General features: G+C 48.4%; 2 protein-coding genes across 2 annotated transcripts in view; one reads left to right on the top strand and one right to left on the bottom strand.

Moving 5' to 3' along the window:
* The window catches only part of cdh23 (cadherin-related 23), a 187,125-nt gene that overhangs the window by 124,126 nt on the left and 38,993 nt on the right, over nucleotides 1-24,006 (top strand). The window contains exons 18-36 of the mRNA XM_072709700.1: nucleotides 469-541; nucleotides 2,622-2,738; nucleotides 2,938-3,050; nucleotides 3,214-3,321; nucleotides 5,633-5,822; nucleotides 6,441-6,586; nucleotides 7,186-7,405; nucleotides 8,360-8,512; nucleotides 9,380-9,493; nucleotides 10,041-10,189; nucleotides 15,187-15,247; nucleotides 15,856-16,004; nucleotides 19,690-19,825; nucleotides 20,118-20,506; nucleotides 21,019-21,120; nucleotides 21,500-21,502; nucleotides 21,936-22,085; nucleotides 22,297-22,425; nucleotides 23,508-23,636. Of these exons, the coding sequence (XP_072565801.1) occupies nucleotides 469-541; nucleotides 2,622-2,738; nucleotides 2,938-3,050; nucleotides 3,214-3,321; nucleotides 5,633-5,822; nucleotides 6,441-6,586; nucleotides 7,186-7,405; nucleotides 8,360-8,512; nucleotides 9,380-9,493; nucleotides 10,041-10,189; nucleotides 15,187-15,247; nucleotides 15,856-16,004; nucleotides 19,690-19,825; nucleotides 20,118-20,506; nucleotides 21,019-21,120; nucleotides 21,500-21,502; nucleotides 21,936-22,085; nucleotides 22,297-22,425; nucleotides 23,508-23,636 (2,631 nt within the window). The remainder of the gene's footprint in view (nucleotides 1-468; nucleotides 542-2,621; nucleotides 2,739-2,937; nucleotides 3,051-3,213; nucleotides 3,322-5,632; nucleotides 5,823-6,440; nucleotides 6,587-7,185; nucleotides 7,406-8,359; nucleotides 8,513-9,379; nucleotides 9,494-10,040; nucleotides 10,190-15,186; nucleotides 15,248-15,855; nucleotides 16,005-19,689; nucleotides 19,826-20,117; nucleotides 20,507-21,018; nucleotides 21,121-21,499; nucleotides 21,503-21,935; nucleotides 22,086-22,296; nucleotides 22,426-23,507; nucleotides 23,637-24,006) is intronic.
* Nucleotides 10,242-13,657, bottom strand: LOC111839971 (uncharacterized). The gene is made up of 2 exons (XM_023804318.2): nucleotides 13,590-13,657; nucleotides 10,242-12,011 (listed from the first exon to the last, which is right to left on the bottom strand). Exon 2 carries the CDS (start codon nucleotides 11,998-12,000, stop codon nucleotides 11,569-11,571), a length of 432 nt encoding a protein of 143 aa, XP_023660086.1. The 5' UTR covers nucleotides 12,001-12,011; nucleotides 13,590-13,657; the 3' UTR covers nucleotides 10,242-11,568.

Raw genomic sequence — 24,006 nt, 5'->3', positions numbered from 1 at the left:
CGAAGCGTTTTGTGCAGATTTTCCCTTCTGAAATACACTGTCTGCACCTGCCGGAGCTGATTGCTAACCTCCCTTCGGAAATACGTTGTCTGTACCTGCCGGAGCTGATTGCTAACCTTTACAGGTGAACAAAGCCTTCACAATCTGTTGTCTGTGGAGGGACATACATGACCGGATACCACCGGTATTTCATTTGATAACATTATTGTTTACTGATACCATATATTCCTTTTCACAAGGACTGCCAAAACATAAAACATCATAATAGAAATCTTGAGCTAATAAAGACCCTACAGATTGTAAGACTTATAAACATGAGAGCTTCCAAAAAGATGGAATGGTCGAAGTGCAGCAGTCACCGACGCTGATGGAGGTGTTTGCCAGCAGGTGGAGAATCCTCTGCTGCTTTGATGCTAATTAGGTAGTAATTAAGCTGTAGTAATCGCTTTCCTCCACGGCTTTGTTCAGGATGAAAACGACAATCCGCCCACCTTCAGCCGACCGTCGTACGTCATCACCGTCCCGGAGAACATCATCGCAGGTACGTGCTGAGCATCATCTAATCTCTGCTTTTGGCCGGGTGCGCCACGTGCATCGTTGATGTGACCATATGTCCGTGTGTCAGATCTCGGTCTGTGAAGCCATCTCCGGCACAGGAGAGCACTCTGGAGAGACGGCTCTAAACGTGGACTGGTTTCGGGCGTCCATTTCTCAGCAGACTCTCCGCGTTCCCATCGAAATCGTGACAGGGAGCAGCAATTCAGCCCCCTTGAATCAGTGACCTCCATTTCCTCCTTCCAAAGTTACATGGAGCCATAGTCAAGTCTCACCTCTTTGCAAACTACTTATGGTTCCGTATGAGATTTAAATGACTACATTTCCAAGCTGTGAACCGAGATAACAAACTGAAAACAGAAAAGATTGCCCATTGTTTTTCTCAGCCCTATCTCATTTTCTCTAAAGTCTCCCTAGCAAAATGCAACAGCGCTTATAAAGGATATATCGATATACATCTGGGAATCCAGCTTGGCTGTTGATATCAGCTTTTGGTTATCTGTGTTTAGCTGATGTTTATGTACTAAACAAATGCACTGTTAGATTACCAAAATAATTATATATATATACAGTATATTTACTGTATATATGTATATATATATATATATAAAACAAAAAGAACAGTACTATAATATATTCAGGTGAACTCTGAAGAGTCTAAACTAGAGAGGGTGGTTTTGAATAATTTATTATTTTCTGGAGCGTAACACGTTTGTACTCCGGAGCTGGAGAAACTGCAGAAGCTGCTGACTGAAATGTCTCTCTCGCTGATGGTCGGATGTGTGCGTTCGACCCCAAGCTTCTCTGCCTGGGTGGGTCCCGCGGTACTAAATGGTCAGGAAGGAGCTTCAGAGAGCTCCTGGGGCAGCCGCGAGGCAGTAGTACTTCAGTCCCGACCCTCACACGCGTTTTGGAAGCCATCCCCTGTCTGGGGGGGTGGGACTGAGTCAGAGCCCACCTGTTCTCACAGGTGGTGCAGCAGTGATCCGGAGACTGGCCAGCTATCCCTGGACAGCATTTCGCTCATACCTTCCTCCCCATTTTTTCCTTCTCAAAAAAAATCATCAGGTTTTTCTATCATTCCTCTGGCTGTCAGTTAAGCACAGTCGCCAAAGAGCTGTTCTCCTCAAATGCCCCCCACCGTCTTACTTTTGTTTTTGTGTTTTATTTACAAAACGCGACTAAATAAACCGGGTGCCCGCACTAAAATCACCGGCTTTATCATGCATTGTTATGCATTTATGCAGGGGTCTCTTTTATCTCAGACAGTAGATTTGCTTTCGGTAGCAGGAGGAAATTACATTTGGGCAGCACTGAGCCAGGCAGAGCAAACCAGCTCACATCTAAACACGACTTTTAGGCAGAATTTCGGGGGGGGGGGGAGTGGATGCTCCACAACTCTGCCTCCCGCTGTCTGCAGCAGCTGTAAGACTCAGCTGTGGGCTTGTTACCAAACAGCAGCCTGGTTCACGTTTCCCGGCGAGGCCCAGCTGTTACACTCCTGAGCTAATGATCTCGCCGGATGCTGCTCCTTTAGCCAGTGAGCTGAGGGCCGCAAGCTGAGTCAGGCCTTTCTGATGGTAGAGTGCATCACACAGTCTGCGCCAGGGCACTTACAGCGCCACCCGCTGTCTCTCATGAGGAGAGCTCCATTAGGGAGCTAGGGAATAACGCCATAACAGCTTATTCCTTATTTAATCTTCTGAATTATATCTCTGATCTTTCTTAAAGAAAAATAAATATAAAACAAGTGTGTTCCTTTTTCATTGTGTCAGATTAGATTAGATTCGATTTACTGATTGAAATTGAAATTCTTGAATTCTGTACTTATCCTGAATTATGTGCTTAAGATGTTTGTTTGAGATGTTCAGACGTTAGATGTGTGTTTAAGTCTAATTTGGGACTGTAAATTTAATTAGCTCATCCGCGCTTCTGGGTGTTTGGACAGGGGCTCATGCTTCTGCATTTTAGGGACCATTGTGTAATGATATTAATGGTGCTCCTCCGTGGCGTGTGTGTCTTCCCCTTCATCCCGCGGATCTCTCCTTCTCCCTCTTGTGCTTCAGGGGCGACGGTTCTCTATGTGAACGCTACAGACAAAGATGCCTCCAGAGAGTTTGGCCAGGAATCCCTTATCTACTCCCTGGAGGGGTCCCCCCAGTTCCGCCTGAACACTCGCTCAGGTGGGGCGGGGGAGGGGGGGGGGGTTGTGCCTGCGGAGTGCACTGTCTGAGTGTCTGGGTCTTACGTGTTTGTGTCTGTGGCTAAGTTGTCATGGGGGAGAACCAGTACTTCCAGTTCTTGTGTGTAGATGATTGTATGCAGGTATAAGGTACCGAGTTTCTCTTGACTCAGTCAGTTTACTGCCTGTTTGTGTTTCAGGAGAGATCACCACCACTGCCCTGCTTGACCGTGAGGTCAAATCTGAGTACATCCTCATTGTACGAGCCGTGGATGGGGGTGTCGGACCCCTGCAGAAGACTGGCATCGCCACGGTAACCGCATCATTGCCCGACTGCTGAGGGCTTTCACTGGGGTTTGAGCAGACGCTTGATGTTTCACTTTCTATTACTGTGTTGGTGGCTTATTTGGTGTTACTGTGTTTTTGATGCCAGTGGTTCCCAGTGGGATTTGAGTTTCTTGTTGAATCTGCTAAAGGTGAACATCACCCTCTCAGACATCAATGATAACGCCCCTGTGTGGAGAGATGAGCCCTACCTTGTCAACGTGGTGGAGATGAGCCCCATAGACACTGACGTGGTCACGGTGAGTGTCACTGAAGCCTGCTGACCTACGACCTTTCTCACTGACAGCCTGACCTCTGACCTTTATCACTGACAGCCTGACCTCTGACCTTTCTCACTGACAGCCTGACCTCTGACCTTTCTCACTGACAGCCTGACCTCTGACCTTTATCGCTGAGAGCCTGACCCCTGACCTTTCTTACTGACAGTCTGACCTCGTGACCTCAACCACAGATATGGCATAGCTTGGGAACTGCAGCCAGTGACCTTAGAGCGATGTCATGTGGCAGGTGTCATTCAAAAGAAGTAAAAAAAAAAGTGATTTCAGTCATCATTAGTGTTCATTCTACTTATACACTGTATGTAGGTTAGACTCCAGGAGTCAAAATCAGATGAGGAATTTATGCAGATGTCTTGAAATAAACAGAATAAAACTCACTTTATCTTGGGACAACATTTACAAAACAGTGGAAAACAGAATCACGATTCGCCAAACTCAGTTTCACCCAAACTGCCAGAGCGCGCCGCCCCAGCGTACCGGCCAAAAACACGAATACGAGCACATGCCTTCCGGTGACAGGGAGTGGGCGCGTGTGTTGCAGTCAGACCCAGACCCAGCTGTGTGTGCTGAGTGCACATGTTTTCCCCACTTCCTGTGGGTCCGGATGATGGGGGAGAGCTAAACTACTGTGTTTCTGCCCTGTGCGTCTCCGGCTTCAGATCAGCGCCACCCTAATTGGATAATTAAGATAAGGAATGAATTTAGGACTTGTCGGAACTAATCCACACAGTTTAAAAAAAAAAAATAAAAAACTGTAATAGTTTCGCACAGAGTTTTGGTGTAATTACCTATAATTACTTTTTCATTATAATATAATTAAATTATATCCAATAATATAATGTATAATTTACTGTTATTTTGTCATAAGCGGCGTGACTTGGTAGGTTATTTAAACATTGTTATCCTGAGGCCAGCTCGGGCCAATAAGGTGTGGATTACACCCCAGCAAAGGCACTGTGACTCCTCCCACGGCGATTGACGGCGGTGCTTTCCGGAGGTGTGCCGGCGCTAATTAAGCTCCCAAATTAACAATGCGCCAGCGAGCGTAATTAATGGGGTCCGACTGGTAATTAAAACGTAGCCCGCAGTCAGACGCATACTAATTAATTACGCCGCCCGGCATCGCGAGAGGGTCAAAGCTTGAGGGGCTTGGTGAGTGAGAGGGAGACAGGCGGGGATGTGGGGAAGGGGGGGGGTGTGTGTAGCAGGGTGGCACCAAATCACAGTCTTGCCTGTCCTCCACTGTCTGACCCCCCCCCCCCCCCCAATCATTTCACTCACTGTCTCCCTCCATTTAAGCCCACTTAACAGGCCGCTAATTGACCGTGTTGCTAATTCCTCCCCCGAGATAACGTTCGTCATGGTGCATGTGCACACATGGCTGTGGCTATATTCTTGAGGGACAGACGCCTCTTCCCAGGTTACAATCGGCACGCATGAGTGCGGTTCTGCCGCTTGGGGGGGGTGGGGGTGGCATGTGTTTACGCCGTCCTCGGATCGTCTTCACGGTGCCTTCTGAGATACTTTCACCCCGAGGGGGTGAGTACCCAAGGCCTCACACCCCCGTTCATAAGAAACTTACGCAGGTTTATTTAGGAACCAACACAAACTGTCATTCAGCGTGTCATGCCCACAGCATTGCCTGCAGAACATAACCAAACATAAAATCAACAGCTGCTGCCATTCAGGTACTATCTGACGATGTAAAAGATCTAAGATTGGCGTGATTTGGAATTTGGTGTAATAGCTGGTGCCTGAATTACCTGCAGCAGCCACATTCCCTCACTGCAGTTTCTCGACCGACAGTAAACAAACAAACATTCATTCTGCAGTAGTTCTGTTGCTGAAAGCCCCTTATTAATGAGAGGGGTCAGGGGACAATGGCTGGATTGGTGAAAGCTGACATGAAGGTCACAGGTGTGAAAATAACAGCTCAGGACAGCAGAAAGGCCACAAAAAGTCTCCACACAGCTAGTGGTTCTGGAGACAGACGGGGTTGCTGCCTGATACTGGGGGCCATTGGGTATATTCTGACTTAATGGTGAGAAGGTGCTACCAAAGGGGGGATGGATGGATGGATGGATGGATGGATGGATGGTGTGACACATTATTGATCTCAGGGGAAAGTTTATTAAGTAATTCTTAGGTATGTGTAATAACAATGAACTTTATTCAGTTTCCTTGTTTTCTCCTTTTAAGTAGTTTCCTGTAGGTTATTTTTTTTGGTAGGTTGTGTGCTGGTTCCAATACAGTTACCTTACACACTTCCCAGGTGCTGGCTGTAGATCCAGACAACGGGGAGAATGGGACGGTGGTGTACCAGATCAGCCCAGCCAACCCCTTCTACTCCATAAACAGCAGCACGGGCAAGATCCGCACCAGCGGAGCGGTGCTGGACAGGGAGAGTCCCGTCCCCAGAGACACGCAGCTCATGAGGACCATCGTGGTCTCCGCCAGAGACAGTAAGACAGGCAGCTGTTCCTGTCCTTTCTCACTCCCGGCTGCCCTCTCGTCTTCCCTTCAGTCTCAACCATATTTGATTTATATTACATACCATTTGTGTTCTTGATTCTGATACGACTTTATAGGCCCGGATTAAATGTAGGGGCATTTCTGAATTTCATGATCCACCTACCGGCTCCGGTTCTTTCTGTTATGTGTGCTGTTGCCCAGGGGCACTTAATACCCCTAATCCAGGCTTGTGCATATGGAGCATAAGGTGAATATTTGAAATTTTTCGGTTTACTCTTATCAAAGGAGGTTTCTTTTATGCAACAATTAGGCAAAAACAAGATGGATTTTACACTCGGATCATGTCAATTATCAGCTGCATTTGCACAAGACTGAAGAGATCTAGTGCTTGTAACCTACTAATTGCTTTTTCCAGTTGGAAATCCTTCATGGTGTTCTTCGTTGAATTCTCTGCGCAGTAATAACCTCTCTTAAGCAAGTTGGGCACAGTATTCTAGCTCAGATTCTGCTATTGCATTGAACAGCCTCAGCTTGACTTTCCTCTACTTGAAAGTTTATTTGAATGGAACAGCTGGAAGGTTTTACTGTGTCTCTGCTGCCCCCTATAGGTGGAAGGCCTCCACTGCGCTCCTCGGTCAGCACCACCGTCTTTGTGAATCTGCTGGATCTCAATGACAATGACCCCACCTTCCTGAACCTCCCTTTCACCGCCGAAGTGCCAGAGGGGCTTCCGATTGGATCCTCAGTCTTCAGGGTCCGTTGCTGGTGACATCCGTCCTAATGTCATTTTCCGCTCAAAAGAGTGTGAGATTGTTTTATTGTGTCATTTTTGTGACGTTACATTCATGTGAGGGTTTAGGGTTTTGTCTGTGTATATGGTTTGATTGTGCGTCGTCAGTCCCCAGGCAGTCCCCAGGTTATGAACGAGATCTCTGCCATAAGTCTGTCTTTAAGTCGAATTTGTAGGTGTTAGAAAAAAAATTATACATTACATAATAATAATTATTATGCAGTAACTTCAAGCAACACTGCGCCGTACCTCAAGCTAACAAACTGCGGAAACTATGCAATGTTTTCACAAGCATTACAAAGTAGTACTTGCATTTGTTATCACGAACTATTTTATTTAGCCCGAATGTTTAATATAATGGCTTTATGGCAGTCCGCTCGTAAGTACAAATTATCCGTAAGATGTTCTTAACCCACGGACTGCCTGTATTTCCGAGGTGCTGTAGCCTCTGTATATTGTGCATTCTTCTGTGCCTGTGTGTTTACCTGCCGCCTGAGCTTGTGTGCTTGTGGTTGTTGTTCACTTTCTTCACAATGCATCAATTCCCCGCGCACTTCTCGCAGATACAAGTGTCGGACCCGGACGAGGATAAGAACGGCCAGGTGACCATGGCCCTTCAGATGGGCATGCCCAGGCTGGACTTTGTCCTGAACACCAGCACGGGAATCCTGGTCTCCACGGCCACGCTGGACAGGGAGCAGATCGGGCAGTACCTACTCAGGGTTGTGGCGTATGACGCCGGCCAGTTTCCCCGCACCTCCACCAGTACCCTGACCATCACAGGTACTGAGGAGGGGGTGGCACTCCCTGGAGGTGGTAGTCGGGGGTGGGGAGTGAGTGACAAGCTACCAAGTATAAAATGGATGGCACAGTGGCTCAGCTTGCAGCCCCTCTGGCTGGCATGCAACGGGCTTTGCTCTGTACAGCTTTCCCTAATTTATTTCAGCTTCCTTCCACAGTCCACAAACGCAGTTAATTGGTGTGTCTGAATTGCCTAAAGAAAGTGTGCGTGTGCATTTATGTGCCCTGTGATGAACTGGCATCCCATCCAGGGTAGATTCCTGCCTTGTGCCCTATGCTGCCTGGGGTAAGTACCAGGCCCCCATGCAACCGTGACCAGTATCAGCAGTTTTGGGATGGATGGATGGATGGATGACAGGTTTTTAAACCGTGTGATTTGAACTCAGAAAAATAAGCAACTGCTGCCACCTATTGGTGCATTTCCAACATTACAAATCAGAAAGCCGAGTCAGCTGTTCTCCAAAAATAGTATTTCTGAAAAAATTCTAGTTAAGTATCAGAGCAGCAGGAACATTTGCACTTGCATTTTTTTAAGCACATGCAGGGCTTATGTATGCATACACCTGCATTTGTGGGAAGCCTGAAGTCGGTCTCTAGGGGCACAGAACCCGAGGAACATGCAGCATAGATGGCAGTCCATGGCTGGGCTTGACGTGACCCATCTCACACTACTTAAAGACCCCAGCTTTATCTAACTTTATGGTTTTGGACTGCCAGAGGAAACCAAATTGACCAATAAAAACTTATGTGAATACAGTGAGAACATGTAAATTTAGCATACGTATGACAGAAGTGGGATTTGAACCCACGACAATGGAGGTGCAGGGCTGCTATATGGCTGATTGAGCTGCTTTCTTTGAAGCAGCACTTTGGGTATTTTTGCTACTGAAATGCCATTAACGTGCCTCTGCCCTTTTCCCCGTCTCTGTCCGGCAGTGCTGGACGCAAATGACGAAACTCCCACCTTCTTCCCACGAGTGTACAACGTGTCGGTCCTGGAGAGCGTGCCGCGGGATTTCGTGGTGACCCGGCTGAACTGCTCCGACAACGACGCCGGACTCAATGCCGAGCTGAGCTACTTCATCACGGGTGAGGGAGGGCAAGGCGCGTGCATGTCAGTGCAGGAAACGCAGCGGTTGTGGGGGACGGGGGTCGGGGGGGGGGGAGGCAAGTGCAGCCGCAAGAAACCTCTCCGCCGCTGAGCAGCGTGGGGTCTTGCGGTGTGTCGGGGCGTCATATGATCAGAGATGCAGCTCTTCAGCCGGCTTGCATCGAGTGCAGCGCGCCGTGTCGGTTTTCGCTGTGGCATGTCGCATCGCCGTCAGAGCTCAGCGCGTCTCCGACGTCTGCCATGTGTTTGCGAATGCGGTGTGTGCCTCTGAGCGGCGTCAACGCAGTCAGCCACTGTATTCTCACTCCACACGGCTAGAGGTCAGAGGTCACAGCCCACGGCTGCTGGAATCCACAGTGTGGTCGGCCGCCCCCGTTACTTTTATCTCTGTATTTGTGGGAAAGAGTGTAGGAACCAGAACTTACCCAACAATCACCAGGCATGGACATCAGGGTTATTTACAGCCCTTAAGTATAGAATAGTGGTACTTTATTGATCCCTCTGAGGAAAGTGCTGTTTCGCCAATCCCATCTTGCTCTCTATGAGACACATACTCTACACAGCTGAGAGCAAGCTTGGGGGTCACAGCACAGGGTCAGCCAGCCTGCAGCTCCGCTGGAGATGGGGATTAAGGGCCTTGCTCAGGGGCCCTATGTCACCATTAGTCTGCCAGCCTTGGGATTTGAACCAACAACCCTCCGATGGCAGGCCACAGTGACCGTGTTCTAACCTACTGAGCCACACACTACCTCTTTATTTGTTAGCGGCTACAACCAGCAGGGCTAAATAAAAATTCAAAGAGGAGACTGTTTGCCCTGCGATCACAAACAGCTGCCCTCTCCCAGGTGGAAACGAAGACGGAAAGTTCAGCGTAGGATTTCGGAACGGTGTCGTCCGCACTGTGGTCGGCCTGGACCGAGAGAGTCAGGCCTCCTACACCCTTGTCATCGAGGCCATCGGTGAGTGGCTCCATACTTGGGAGAGGGGTATGTGTGAAACTCATTCTACCGCAGATACACAAATATGTGATCTGCACGCATCCGCTAACTGTTTCCTGCCAGATGTTTGCTCTTTGTAAAGCTGTGTGTCGCTAAACTTAAAACGTCTTCGGTAGTTGCCGTTATACTTGAGGGCTTCCTTATCGCCCTGCCGTCAAGCAGTCAGGCGATGCATGCAAATCCACCACTTTATATTTAATTTTTTAAGTGATTTTGCAGTTCCTTTGTTTCCCTTTACTGCCGTGAGCTAAAGATCTTTGAGGTTTCCTGTTTATCCTCACACTGTGGAGTAACTGAGCTGTTCGCATGTTCTGCTGCTCAAGAAAAATCTGGGTAAAACACCTTGCAAACAGTGACCTCAAACCTGCATGCAACCTGTTGAGTTGTAGGCAGACGGGCAAAAAAAAACAAAAAACAAACGAGGCCTTTTGACCAAGAGAACAGATTCCACGGTTTTGTCTCTGGGCCTGTCCATCTCTCACCGCCCTTCTGCCTGTGCTCAAATCAGACAACGGCCCGGCTGGAAGTAGGAGAACCGGGACGGCTACCGTGTACGTGGAGGTGCTCGACGTCAATGACAACCGGCCCATTTTCCTACAGAACAGCTACGAGACCAGCGTGCTGGAGACCATTCCACGTGGCACGAACATCCTGCAGGTACACACACCTAGACTGGCACACACGCTCGCGAAACAGAATACTCATACCGGGAAAGTCTTCTTTTTTTATTGTCTTATAAAAATGGATGGATTGCATCATAAGAGAGGCACTTGATGGAAAACAGCTGTAGAACTTTGGAAAGAAGTAGATCAATGAGTGTATGTATGTTTAAGGAGAAAACGGTGAGATGGTCATAGAGTTATGCTGACACTCACATTAGAGACTGAGACTGGCCTGGAATGAACCATTAACCCCAATCATGATTCAGCTATTAGCTGTGCTACTTGTGCTGCAGCTTTCAATAGTAACAATATAAAGTAGTTAAAATTAAAATCAGATCCCCCCGGCTTTTGTCTAAGGAGGAATGCCTCAAAAAGTAGTTACCTAAGAAGCTCCTTTCAGGAAATGTCAGTTTAGTGGAGGAAGAACATGCACCCCTCAAAGAGATGCTACATTGTGATGGTAGGGTCCAAAGACACACCCTTCCTCTCGGCAGTTTTGCTGAGATGGTACAGTCCGGCATGTTAAGACCCATTCATGGGGAGCATGTTGGCATGATGGAGTGTACCGGGTGGGAAGCCTGACAGGTTCTTGTGTAAACAGTCAAGTGAGAGATGAAGTGTTACTACATCAGTGCCGAGGCAGAGCCGAATGCGCGCAGTCTCTCATGAAGAGCAGGAGCAGGCGAAACCGCCTTCTGCCTCAGTAAAAGGTTTGCGCAGCATTTGTTTACAAGTTCACAAGTTCACGTGCAGGTCCCTCTGGCCTCTCGTGAACTTATAACAGATCTGTGAAGTAGTCAAGTCGCACTGACCCAGCTTGTTTGCTGAGATGTTTGCAGGAAACTCATTTGTATCTGTGTTATTGCATACACAGAATAATTCTGTTTCAATGGGTTTGTGATTTGGTGATAGTTTCATCCTGGTGTAGTAACTTCTAGGTTCTGTCTATGATAGACAGAGCCTCTCCCCTTTCTACCTCTGCCCCCAACTTTGCATCAGGGATGGCGTCTTAAGCTTAGAAAGAAAGGCCATCCATTTAACCACTAAAAGAGGATAATAAAGGCAAGGTTAGGCACTAGTGTTAGGAGAACGTAGGATGAACGTAATTGCAGCCTCTTCCCTATTTGTGGTGCTGACTACCCACAGTTACGGTCCTCCCAGCCTTATTCTGAATTAACATCACCCTGCAAGTCCAGTTAATACATGATATTGTGACATTGCCTTTGAGAGGTGAGGCTTAAATTGACTCTGAACTTCATTTCCCATCATCCTCTCTGCATTCAAGCCACCCGAATGTTATGGTAGATTCCTTCGTTGCAGTCTGGCAACAGGGAGCAGGTGCGGTCAGCAGGAGCTTCCGTGGGGGGGGGGCGGTCAGATCTCAGTGGCATGGTCATAGAGGCAGGGCACACTGAGGTGTGGCGGGGGGGTGGTAGACGGCGACGCCCTCCTGTCAGGCCGTCGCTGGGGGGGCCTCCGGAATGAAGACGTCAGGGAGCGACGCATGGAGCCCAGCCGCTTCCACAGGCGCAGCTGTGGCTCACTGGGCGGGGATGGGCTGCAAGGGAGGGGCTCCCCAAGGCCACACCCCCCATGGGGGAGCCCCGCCCCTGTAGATGGCCTGCACACAGCCAGGAAGGTGGCACAGCTCAGAAAGAGGATGAAGAGGCAGAACACGACGATGATGGTGGGGAGCGGGGGGGACAGGGCAGCTGGTAGTAAGGTGGGGCTGGGGGGGCTGCTGAAATTCATGGACAGCGCCTCCGTCGGAGGGAAGGAGGAAGTGTTGATCACTGGGGTGCTCATGTTTTATGGATCTGGGTAGAAATGAAGGATGAGCACATTATTATTCAGCTGAACTTTTTAACCGGGGCACTATGCACTTTACACATTAAGTACTTCACTGTGGGGCACAGCTTGTCATGGGACTTAACCAGCAATGCATACCCTTCACAGCTCTGCTATATTTCCTCCTCTCATTGCTCATTTATTGCAAATTTAGTTCATCATTAATAGCTTAATCAGCATCTTGCTGCTGTAACTGTCTACAGCCTGCCCCCGCTCACGCGGCCCCCGCCTGCCGCTTTGCTAGATGGCACTGCTTCCGCTCGCACGTCCCTCATTTCCCCTCACAATCGTGACCTTTACCATTTGTGCGCCTCTCAGCTTTCGCTTGGCTTGAGCTCATATTCTCCAGCACGTGAACACAGCTCGGGTCCACACAGGCCAGGATGCCCTTACGCCAATGCCACCTCTGCTTTAACCCTCTGGAGTCGGCGGTTCCGGCCGCGGGACCAAACAGAAATCTCACCAAACCCTTTAAAAAAATCCTGTCTCTTATGCCTTTTCTAATTGTTGGAAAATACATTCAGTTTAATAAATCCTGCACTACCTAAAACTTTGAGTAGCAAAGTCAGCAGACTTTTCTGGTTGGGCCTGGTAGTGGCAGCAAGTACACACACATCTTTGCATGCACTGACATTTCAGGCAATTACATAGTTGCTTAATAACTGACCGAACAAGATTATTTCTGCAGCATTTTACAAATAGTCGTTGTTGCTGTGAACCTCCCCCAGCAACCCACCCTCCCTGGGACCACAGTTCTACGCCCCCCCCCCCCCCCCGCCCTGTACACCTCCTCCACCCCTTGGGCACTGCCCCAAGTCACAGATCTTAACCATAATGTTTGTAAATGTCATCGGGTCTCATTCAGTGGAAACAATGTAGAACGTATTGGTTCGTGGGGGGGGGCACTGGGCCATAAACTGATAAAGTCAGTTTTGAGAGGAGGTCTCTGACAGAAATGTGGCGGAGATCGTGTCAGAGCCACAGGTCTGCAATCCCCCTTCCAGCTCACACATGTGATCCCTGCTGGCTGCACCTGCCAGATAAAATAGTCACACAAACCCGCCTGTCACTGGCCTGTCCTCTTCCATTCAGCAATTAAAATTCACACATGCGTACTCACTATAACTCTGAGATTCTTAGCCCCTCCTCATTTAATTGCACACAGGCACACAATACAATTTATACCAAGATCAGTCTACTGTACGTCTTTCATCTCTTTTACAAATCAAATTCACACTGTTTGCTTGGTTAGTACTGATATCCTCCCCCAGGACCAACACAGAAGAATTTAGTTTTTTTTTGTCCTCATTCTGCATAAATAGCTAAACATGGATAAAACATGGATAAAATCTTGCGGAGTGGCGTCTGTTACTCTTAATTACCACGGTAACACCAGTAACGTCACATTCACACACACTAATGCGCACCTACTCATACAATATCAAAAAATTGTCTGTTGAGGACGGTAATACAGAAATACACAAAGAGGGAAACGTTCCTAAGAAAAGTTCATAATGTGGTGACATTGAAAATACATCAGTATTTACCTCAACCACCGAGAGAAGCCGTTTCACCAAGTCCCAACTTTCCCAACTTCTCCAATTGCAGTTTCTCTTGGAGGTGAAAAAGAGAAAACTGGGGGGTTGGATTTGGGGGGGGGGGGGGGGGGGGTCAACCATGGGTAAAGGAATTATCAACCTGACTTTTTTTATTTTGTAATTTTAATTCATAAAAATGCAGAATGCCTCAAACCATAAAGTAGCACTTTTACATTATATTCTCACGTTCCGATGCGAGATTTTGCGTGTTGGTTTTTATCTTTATGAAATGTACTTTACCGTGGAAGTTGTGCACCCCTGTAGTGCTGTGAATGGCACAGTCTAGCTTGTATATCCCATTCATCACCCTCAAGCCTGAGCCCCCACTCTACCCATCCAGCCAGCACTCACTCCCCCCCACGCCAAAAAAGCCCTTTATCAAGCTAATGAGAGCAAAGCAGGGTCTGCTGGCTCTATGTGTGTGTGACAGTAACTAGGTGCATAGTTGCTATGTATGAGTCAGTTGACATGAATATTCTTTTTTTGTGACACTTCTCTACGTGTCTGTCCAAAGTGACCACAATAAAGGGGTATGAATCTCTGTGTTGAAAGCAGCTAATTTGGGCTCAAACGTCTGGTAGCCAATCAGAGTCAATCTGTGTTTAATCAGGTTGAAGCTGAAGTTCCTGAAATGTTCTCATCCTCCTCAGACCACTGAGTTTATTTTTATTTTTTTAATTTAATCCATTGAACGCCTGAAAAGGGGGCGTTAAGGCAGCAGTGCAGCCGCCCCGCGCAGTCTGCATACGGTCTGCGCGCGTACGGTCTGCGCGCCACACCGGCTGAGCTGAAGTGCTGCGCTGGCCTCTTTGTTCTGTGCTTCTCCAAAGGTGCCCGCGTTTACAAGAAAGGCTCGCCGTCACGGGAGGGGCGGTCTGCGTCGCCGAGGGGTTGCCATGGTAGCGCATTAGTTAGCAGGAGGTGGAAGCGGGGGAGGGGGGGAGCGCAGTCAGGGATGACGTTCCTGCCAGCTACTTCTATGAGTGTGTGTGCATGTGTAAGGAGCAGCTGCATCAGACAGTCTGCATTCTGAGACTCTTACTATTATTAATATTATTTGTGTGGTAATTTTGTCCCTCCTCACTGTGTGTGTGTGTGTGGGAGTGTTTGTTTGTAGGGTGGTAGTGTGCATGGGCATGTGGAATAACTATATTAGGGTATGCCTCACCTTGTCAGTGTGTGTGTGTGTGTGTGTGGTTGGGGGGGGGGGGGGGCGGATTATGTTTATTTTACGTTGTGGGGACCAAATGTTCCCCACAACGTAATCAAAACCTATTATTTTGACGTTGTGGGAACCATTTTTCAGGTCCCCGCAAATATTTGTGAACGCAATCGAAAAACTAAAAATGCAAAAAGTCTCATATTTAGTTTGGTTACTTACGGGTAAAGTTAGGGCTGGTTAGGGTCGTCATGTTGGGATTAGAGTTTTTTCCATAGAAATGAATGGCAAGTCCCCACAATGATATAATTACAAACCTGTGTGTGTGTGTGTGTGTGTGTGTGTGTGTGTGTGTGTGTGTGTGTGTGTGTGTGTGTTTCAACACAGGTGCAAGCCACAGATGCAGACCAGGGAGAAAACGGTAGAGTTTTGTACAGGATACTGTCTGGTAAGTGCCCAGGGTGGGTGGGGGGGTGACCTCTAACTTCATCCTGTCCTGCAGCTGAAAATATGCACAATAAGCATCCACTCACTAAACAAGAAAACAAAAACACTTTGCCCTTTGCAGTCAATATTCATTAAAGAACACAGCAGAAAATAGGCAATGTGAACACTTACGGTATAGAAAAACTGTGTATGCCTACAGTATGTATGTATGAGAGGAAGAGTGAGTTTGAGGGCCTGTACCCGACAAGACCCCTCATTCGACTGTACTGCGTCAGTGACCAATCAGAAGCCAAGAGAGGTGTTGCCAGGTGTATGTTTAGTGTGCATAACTATATGGCAAAATGGCACTTCACAGGATTGGCAGCCAGGTGCATTTAAAGCACTTAAATGAGTGAGTTAAAATGAATAAATTGGTCTCTTTGAGCAGTCACTTGCATAATGTGTCATGAGGGCTGTAATTTATCATGATAACATCTCAGACTTAATTGAATGGGGCTTAAAAATTTGGTATTGATTCCTGAATATGGCAGAGCTGTTTTACGGCTGGGTGTTTGTCTGACACTGAGCGCTGCTTTCTGAGTGCCGCACGCCCGCCTCGCTCCTTCACAGGGAACATCAACCGGCAGTTCAACATCAACGGGCTGACGGGGCTGGTGACGCGGGGCGAGCGAGCCCTGGACCGGGAGAACAGCGGCTCACACGTGCTGGAGGTGGAAGCGTACAACAGCGACCAGGGCAGCATGCGGAGCTCAGTGCGGGTGAGGGGGGGGCAGGACAGGGGGGGCTGCTGGAGCAGGTGGCCTGCAACAGGGACCGGGGCAGCGTGCAGAGCTTAATGTGGGTGAAGTGGTGGGGGGGGGGGGGCTTCTGAAAGTGCCCAAGGCTCATTGACCAGTGTGGAGTGCAAAGGCTATTAACCCGTCCGTCTGATTCCATGGGGGAGCTACTGCAGCACAGATTGCTGAGAAAGTTAATGCTGACTATGACAGAAAGGTGTCATAATGCATCCCAGCTTGCTGTGTATGGAGCTGCACTGTCGCAGACCAGTCAGAGTGCCCATGCTGACCCTTTCTCACCGCTAAAAGCCCAGTCACACTGCAAAAATTGTTCAGGAATGGCTTGAGGAGCATGAAAAAGAGTTTTGATTTGGCCTCCAAATGCCCCAGATCTCAGTTCAATCAAGCATCTGTAGGATTTGCTGGACACACAAGTCCGATCCATGGAGGCCCCACCTCACAACTTAGAGGACTTTACAGGATCTGCTGCTAATGTCTTGGTGCCAGATACCACAGGACACCTTCAGAGGTCTTGTGGAGTCCATACCTCGACGGGTGCCTGCATAATATTAGGCAGGTGGTTTTAATGTTATGGCTGATCGGCGTATAGGACTAATGGCATTCCTATATGAAAATTAATGCAGGGTTAATGCAAAATCACAGTTTATCCGGCAGATAGATGGGAGCCACGATGAGCAAAACACATTTAGATTTGATCTGTGAAAAAAGAAAACATCAAAAGTGAGACATGAAAGACGAAAGGGTGATGCAGAACAAAATGGGGCAGCCTGTCATTTCACACATGCCTACAAAAACCAATGACACCAGAGAAGGTCAGAGACTGTGAGGGGAAGTGCCTCAAGGATTTTTGCTTGACGAACAAAAAAATCGTCTTAATAAGCACTGTACAGTGCAGTGACAACTGATTAACAGACAAATGTATATACAGGAACATGCAGAAGCATCTAGACCCCTGCCTGTTTCTCTCTGTTACTAAATGACAAATCAGAGAAAATAAAAAATTACTTTTTATTTAAGTGTCAGTGTTTTACACTAGAAACTATCCATCCATCTTCTGAAACCGCTTGTCCTATTCAGGGTTGGAAGGAGTCTGGAGCCTACGGGCACAAAGCAGGGAGCAACCCAGGATGGGGCACATTCACACACACACACACACACACACACACTCACACACTCACACCTACAGGCAATTTGTTAACTGCAGTTAGTCTCAGCATGTTTTGGACTGTGGGGGGAAACTGCAGTAACTGGAAGAAATCCCAGAGTGACACTGGGAGAGCATGCAATGGCTGAGACTCTAACCCAGGGCCTTGAGGAGTGAGGCAGCAGTGCTGTGCACCACCCCTCGCTAGAAACTATTCTTAAGAAAATAAAAAACTGAAATAGACTCTTTGCATTAGTATTCACTGCATGTGTTGCAGGAGCTCAGAGTTTACAAACTGACCTCTACCTGTGAATTATTAAAATAACTTCCACTCTTTCTGAATGGAAACCCTACAGGTGAGGATCATTATTAGGGTTGTGAATCTGAAGGGAAGCCGAGAAAATGGAGACAAAAGAGAAATTATAGAAATAAATAAAGAAATGCGTAAGCTAGTAATAAAAGCAGCTTTGGGATGTCCCACGGGGCACCAGTGGTTTATTTATCAGGAACTGGAAACTCCGTCCAGCCACCAGACACTGCATGGAAAAGGTTGTCACTCCACAGAAAGGAGAAGGAGGCTTCGGAGAAACCCACACTGGGGCCAGAAATCTCTTTGAAGGATCCGCAAAGTTCAGTGGTGGAGTCAAGGCTCCCCAACCAGCCATATCGAGAGGTCTGCATAAGGCTGGCTGGTAGGGGAAGATGGTGCAAGAGAAGCTATTACCCAAAAGGAGGTGCGGGGAAGCACGTTTCAGGTTTGCGAAAAGAAAAGCTTGATGCAATCTGGGAAAAGAGACTTTGGTCACATGGGCGTGGGAAGGAGCTTTTTAACCAGAATTCAAAAATATATGTGTGGCACAAATCTACCATTTCACAAGGCTTAAACATCTCCACAGCTTCAGTGAAGGGTGGTGCTGATCACATCTGGCAGTGCTGATGATTTCCATCAACGGGGACTCAGCTAATAAAGTAAACTTCTGCAAAGAAACCTGCATCAGGGAAGTGAAGAGACCAACGCTTCTCTCAGCCGGACAATGATCCCAAACTGAAGATTAAAGTAACACTATAGTGAATACAGAAGGAAAAGGTGAATGTTCTATATGGTCTCGGTCAGAGCCCTCACTACCGTGCAGAGGCACCGTTAAAGTAACACTACAGTGAACACGGAAGGAAAAGGTGAATGTTCTATATGGTCTCAGTCAGAGCCCTCACTGCCGTGCAGAGGCACCGTTAAAGTAACACTACAGTGAACACGGAAGGAAAAGGTGAATGTTCTATATGGTCTCGGTCAGAGCCCTCACTACCGTGCAGAGGCACCGTTAAAGTAACACTACAGTGAACACGGAAGGAAAAGGTGAATGTTCTATATGGTCTCGGTCAGAGCCCTCACTACCGTGCAGAGGCACCGTTAAAGTAACACTACAGTGAACACGGAAGGAAAAGGTGAATGTTCTATATGGTCTCGGTCAGAGCCCTCACTGCCGTGCAGAGGCACCGTTAAAGTAACACTATAGTGAACACGGAAGGAAAAGGTGAATGTTCTATATGGTCTCGGTCAGAGCCCTCACTGCCGTGCAGAGGCACCGTTAAAGTAACACTACAGTGAACACGGAAGGAAAAGGTGAATGTTCTATATGGTCTCGGTCAGAGCCCTCACTGCCGTGCAGAGGCACCGTTAAAGTAACACTATAGTGAACACGGAAGGAAAAGGTGAATGTTCTATATGGTCTCGGTCAGAGCCCTCACTGCCGTGCAGAGGCACCCTTATAAAACCGCACAAACTTCATCAGAATCACTTGAACAGCCTGGAGTGATTCTGCCAGGAAGGACATGTGAAAATGACCCCAGAGCAGTGAATAGCTAAGCTATACTGTCCAGGACAGACTTACTAACTCCATAAGTTGTTCCTGCTGGCAAGGATACCACAAGCCAAGCCGCCTACAAAGGAGAGTGATAGAGTGTCGCATCACGTGACCTGGCCACCTGACATAAACACAGCAGAAATGGGTTTGGAGGAGTTTGACCAGAAAGTGAAGGAAAAGCAGCCAATGAGGACTGAGCATATATGCGGGATCTCCGTCAGGACAGCTGGGAAAGCATCCCAGGAGGCCACCACATGGAACTGGCATAGAGGAGACAGTAGGGTCAGCCAGTCCCTGGAGAAACTGGGGTTAAGGGCCTCGCTCAAGGGCCCAGTGGTGGCGTCACTCTGATGACCCAGGGATTTGAACTGGCAACCTTCTGAGTCCCAACCGACAGACTTGTCTCCCAACAATTGACTTTTTAGTTTGCTACTTTTTTGGTCAGTGCATAATTCCGTATGTTATTTTATAGTTTTGATATCTTTATAATTATTCTAAAAGGTAGTGAATAGTGCAAATAAACCTTTCTATAGGTAGGTGTGTCCTGGTACTGTATGTTTGAAAACACTATAGTAGGTTTGCTGGTATTTTTTGGTGCGTGGAAGAGTGAGGTTCTGAGGGATGTGTTGCCAACCTGCAGGTGATTGTTTACGTGGAGGATGCCAACGACGAGCCACCAGTCTTCACCCAGCAGCAGTACAACCGCTTGGGCTTGCGGGAGACGGCCGGAATTGGCACCTCTGTGATTGTGGTCAGAGCCACCGACCCAGACACAGGTACACACGCACCCCTGCACCCCCGCCCTGCTGCAGCGGGGCCCTGTGAAGGAGGGACCATGTGTTTATGGTTTAGATAAGCGCCTTCCTCGAGGTGATGGGTGTTCCATTGGGTACTTAGCATTAGCTTTTAGCGAGGCTCGGGGAAGACATCAGCTCAAACTGGAATTCTTCCTTTCAGTCTAATATTTCTTCAGTTCCTTAGTCACCACTGTAATGTTGTGTCTGTCACTGCCTGAAACACGTATAAAATGTGTTACCTCTTCTCCATCCCCCCTGCCCACTCCGCCAGGTGACGGTGGAGCCGTCGCTTATGCCATAGTTTCAGGTTCGGACCGGAAGTTTGAGGTGGACGTGAGCACCGGCCTGGTGACCACGGTGGATTACCTGGACTACGAGACCAAGACCAGCTACTTAATGAACGTGTCGGCCACGGACCAGCTGCCCCCCTTCCACCGTGGCTATTGCACCGTCTACGTCACGCTGCTCAATGAGCTGGATGAGGTGGTGGCCTTCCTCTCGGCCTCCTACGAGGCCACCCTGCGTGAGAACATCCCCACCGGCACAGAGGTGGTGCAGGTCCGCGCACGGTCCGCCGACAACCTCAACCAGCTGTCGTACCGCTTTGACCCTGACACATCTCCAGCGGCCCTGGCGCTCTTCAAGATAGACAGCGTCACTGTGAGTGGATCCGCCTTGACGTTCTGTGCAGCACTCAGTAACCGGAACCTCACTTCTGTCACAGTGAGTTTTGGGGGGGGAAGGTGATTTATGTTTGGAACATCATCAGAATAGCAATGCAGTTGGGTTGCCAACTATGGAGATTTTCAGGCAAGTTTACACAAGGGGGCCTGCAATAGCCTTTAGACTCACAGAATTCCTTATTCAGTCGCAACACAAATTAGTAACATTTATTCTTAAGCCTGCAACTCATTGAAAGTCTGATGAGTTGGGAAGCATTGATTTTAACCACAACATCCTTGATATCCATGTTTTCTGAGTGCTGCATGAGAGCCTGCGCAGACCTTACTAGCCGATTGCCTGTGACACTCTTTCTGCCTCCATTAATGGCAGCAGCCCAGTTTGCGAGGGTAGTGTCAAAGCGGGGGCCTGGCCGCACACCATGGCTGACTCGCCTTGGCCTCTGCCCCCCCCCCCCCCCGAACCTGTCTCTCTGTCTGTCTCCCTGTAAGGGACGCATCACCGTCACAGGCTTGCTGGACCGGGAGAAAGGGGACTTCTACACCCTGACAGTGGTTGCTGATGATGGGGGACCCAAAAAAGATTCCACTGTGGTAAATTCTGCTTTCCAGTTTATTACTTGTGTTTCATCATTAAATAGCATTAGCCCTCAGTTCCACTCCATGACCCCATACTGAATTAGCGGTTGGAATAATAATAATAATAATAATAATAATAATAATTGATATTTTATTGATCCCCGTGAGTAATATAGAGAGAAGGACAAATTATTTATATATTTAAGCAATTTTGTTGTGTTTACAGTTTCTTAAAATGCAGTTTCTTAAATTGAGCAACTATTGTGTTACGTTACCCCAAAACAACAGAGGAACATTGTGCAAAATCTGACAGTCTTGCAAACATTTTGATAATTTTTTTTCATAGAAATGATCCATCTTGTTATTTTTCTCCCGCGCCCTCACGGATTTGCAGAAGGTAACATCAATTTCTGTGCATACTGTTTATTTATATACTTCCTTTCTCCGCTGAACTTTCTTTTTCTACTTCTCTCATATTTTGTGGATCTGAAAATGTTTTTCGGCAGTTTATGTTTCATTTGTCTCAACACCATAAGCAATTGAATGTATACCTTATTTAAGAATCTCTTTTGTGCCAGAATACATCCTAATCCAGTTATTGAACATTTCCCCTAATGCATGTTGTACATTGTAGCCATAAAATATAATTCTGATAAAATGACAGGTACAGTGCAGTAATGTAATGGGGAGAGAAGCCCAACCTCAGGACAACCTAGAACCTGAGTTCCCCAGTTTGACTTGGAGAACAGGAGGTGTCTGTGTGGACTGGAAACTTTGCTGCCCAAACTTGCTGTACAGCATCCAGTGGCTGTTTGTGCACCTCTTGGCAGGTATCAGTCACTGTATTGGATGAGAATGATAATAGCCCTGAATTTGACATCACGTCGGATGTGTCCGTCGAGATTCCGGAGAGCACTCCCATCGGGAAGAGGGTGGCGGTGGTGCTGGCTCGGGACAAGGATGCTGGGAATAACGGACTGGTAAGGCGGGAAGGTATGGGGAGACGGAGGAGCACTTAAAGGCAGCAGAGTGCACGTTTATTAAAGGCATCCTGAGTGTTTATTGAAGAGAAGAGTTTCCAGTGTTGCGGTTTTCCCTCTAACATGCCTGTGTAAGCCCCATATCCAGCCACAAGGCGGACTGAAATACCTGCAAGCTTATTTCCTGTATGTGCCTAATTGGCTGCCTCAGGTTAACTTCACTCTGGTGGCCGGCAACATGCGTGACGTGTTTGAGGTTCGCACCACCAACAACACCTACGGGGAGATCCACGTCAACTCAGCCCTCGACCGGGAAACTGTGGACCGCTACCTTCTTAAGGTGAGGCCATCGTGTGTCATTGTGGAAGGATCGGTAGGGTGGGGCTCTGCGGATAGGGACTGTGATCGGAAGTGTTCGATTTGTCTGCCCTGTAAGGGGTGGCTGCCCTGTCCTGGCTTGTTCCCTGCCTTCCCTCCTTGTTCCCTGCCTTCCCTCCTTGTTCCCTGCCTTCTCCCCTTGTTCCCTGCCTTCCCCCCTTGTTCCCTGCCTTCCCCCCTTGTTCCCTGCCTTCTCCCCTTGTTCCCTGCCTTCCCCCCTTGTTCCCTGCCTTCTCCCCTTGTTCCCTGCCTTCCCCCCTTGTTCCCTGCCTTCCCCCCTTGTTCCCTGCCTTCTCCCCTTGTTCCCTGCCTTCCCCCTTTGTTCCCTGCCTTCTCCCCTTGTTCCCTGCCTTCCCCCCTTGTTCCCTGCCTTCCCCCCTTGTTCCCTGCCTTCCCTCCTTGTTCCCTGCCTTCTCCCCTTGTTCCCTGCCTTCCCTCCTTGTTCCCTGCCTTCCCTCCTTGTTCCCTGCCTTCCCCCCTTGTTCCCCGCCTTCCCCCCTTGTTCCCCGCCTTCTCCCCTTGTTCCCTGCCTTCCCTCCTTGTTCCCCGCCTTCTCCCCTTGTTCCCTGCCTTCCCTCCTTGTTCCCTGCCTTCTCCCCTTGTTCCCTGCCTTCCCTCCTTGTTCCCCGCCTTCCCCCCTTGTTCCCTGCCTTACCCCCACGTTCCCTGCCTTGCCCCCACAGATTCCAGGATAGGCTCCAGATCCCCAAAGTCCTGCATAGGACAAGCGAGTATGGAAAATGGACAGATGGATGTCAGATTTTACATTGAATAGGGGCAGCGTGGGGGCAGATTTTACATAGGGGCAGCGTGTGGCTCAGTGGGCTAAGCTGTGTGCCTGTAATCACAAGGTCGCCGGTTCAAGCCCAGCCTCAGCAGGTCTGCGGGTCAGCTTCGCGGACAGCTTGCTCTACAAAGAGCAAGTTGAGGGAGGCGTAAAAAGAATTTCCCCATGGGGATTAATAAAAGTGTTAAATTATTATTATTATTATATTATTGAATATCAGCATCATACCTGTGATGTTTACACGTGTTTCGTTGCAGGTGAGGGCAACAGACAATGGCTCCCCTCCCCGATTCAGTGAGCTCACCCTCACCGTCAACATCCTGGATGTCAATGACAACCCCCCAATCATCCAAAGCCGGAATGGCTACAACGTCAGCGTGAGCGAGGTGCGCCCAGGGAACACGGGGGGGCCCTGGGAACACGGGGGGGGCCCAGGGAACACGGGGGGGCCCAGTGCCACATGCATGGGAAACGACTCCTGATTCTAACCACAGAGATGCAAGTTCAACTGAAATTCTTACCAGCTTCACAGCAGTTAATATTTTAATTCCCTTTTCAGGCTTTTATCACTTTTAACCATATTGACACTTAGAACCCAAGTGTCAAAGTGTCACAGCCTTCATGATTCACTGAACACCTCATAGAGACTAATAATAACAGATGTGGTCGTTGCACTTGGACAGTTAAACTGCTGTCCTTGAGACCTGGAGTCATACAGCTCTTGTGTATTCAATTCAGGATTCATTTTATTTATCT

The sequence above is a fragment of the Paramormyrops kingsleyae genome, chromosome 3 (assembly GCF_048594095.1).
Source record: "Paramormyrops kingsleyae isolate MSU_618 chromosome 3, PKINGS_0.4, whole genome shotgun sequence".
Lineage (NCBI taxonomy): Eukaryota > Metazoa > Chordata > Actinopteri > Osteoglossiformes > Mormyridae > Paramormyrops > Paramormyrops kingsleyae.
The sequence above is the reverse complement of the archived record's forward strand: the minus strand, read 5'-3'. Positions and strand labels throughout refer to the sequence as shown.

What these genes read in the sequence shown, in the direction of transcription:
- LOC111839971 (XM_023804318.2), bottom strand. Translation starts at nt 12,000, where the DNA reads ATGAGCACCCCAGTGATCAACACTTCCTCCTTCCCTCCGACGGAGGCG.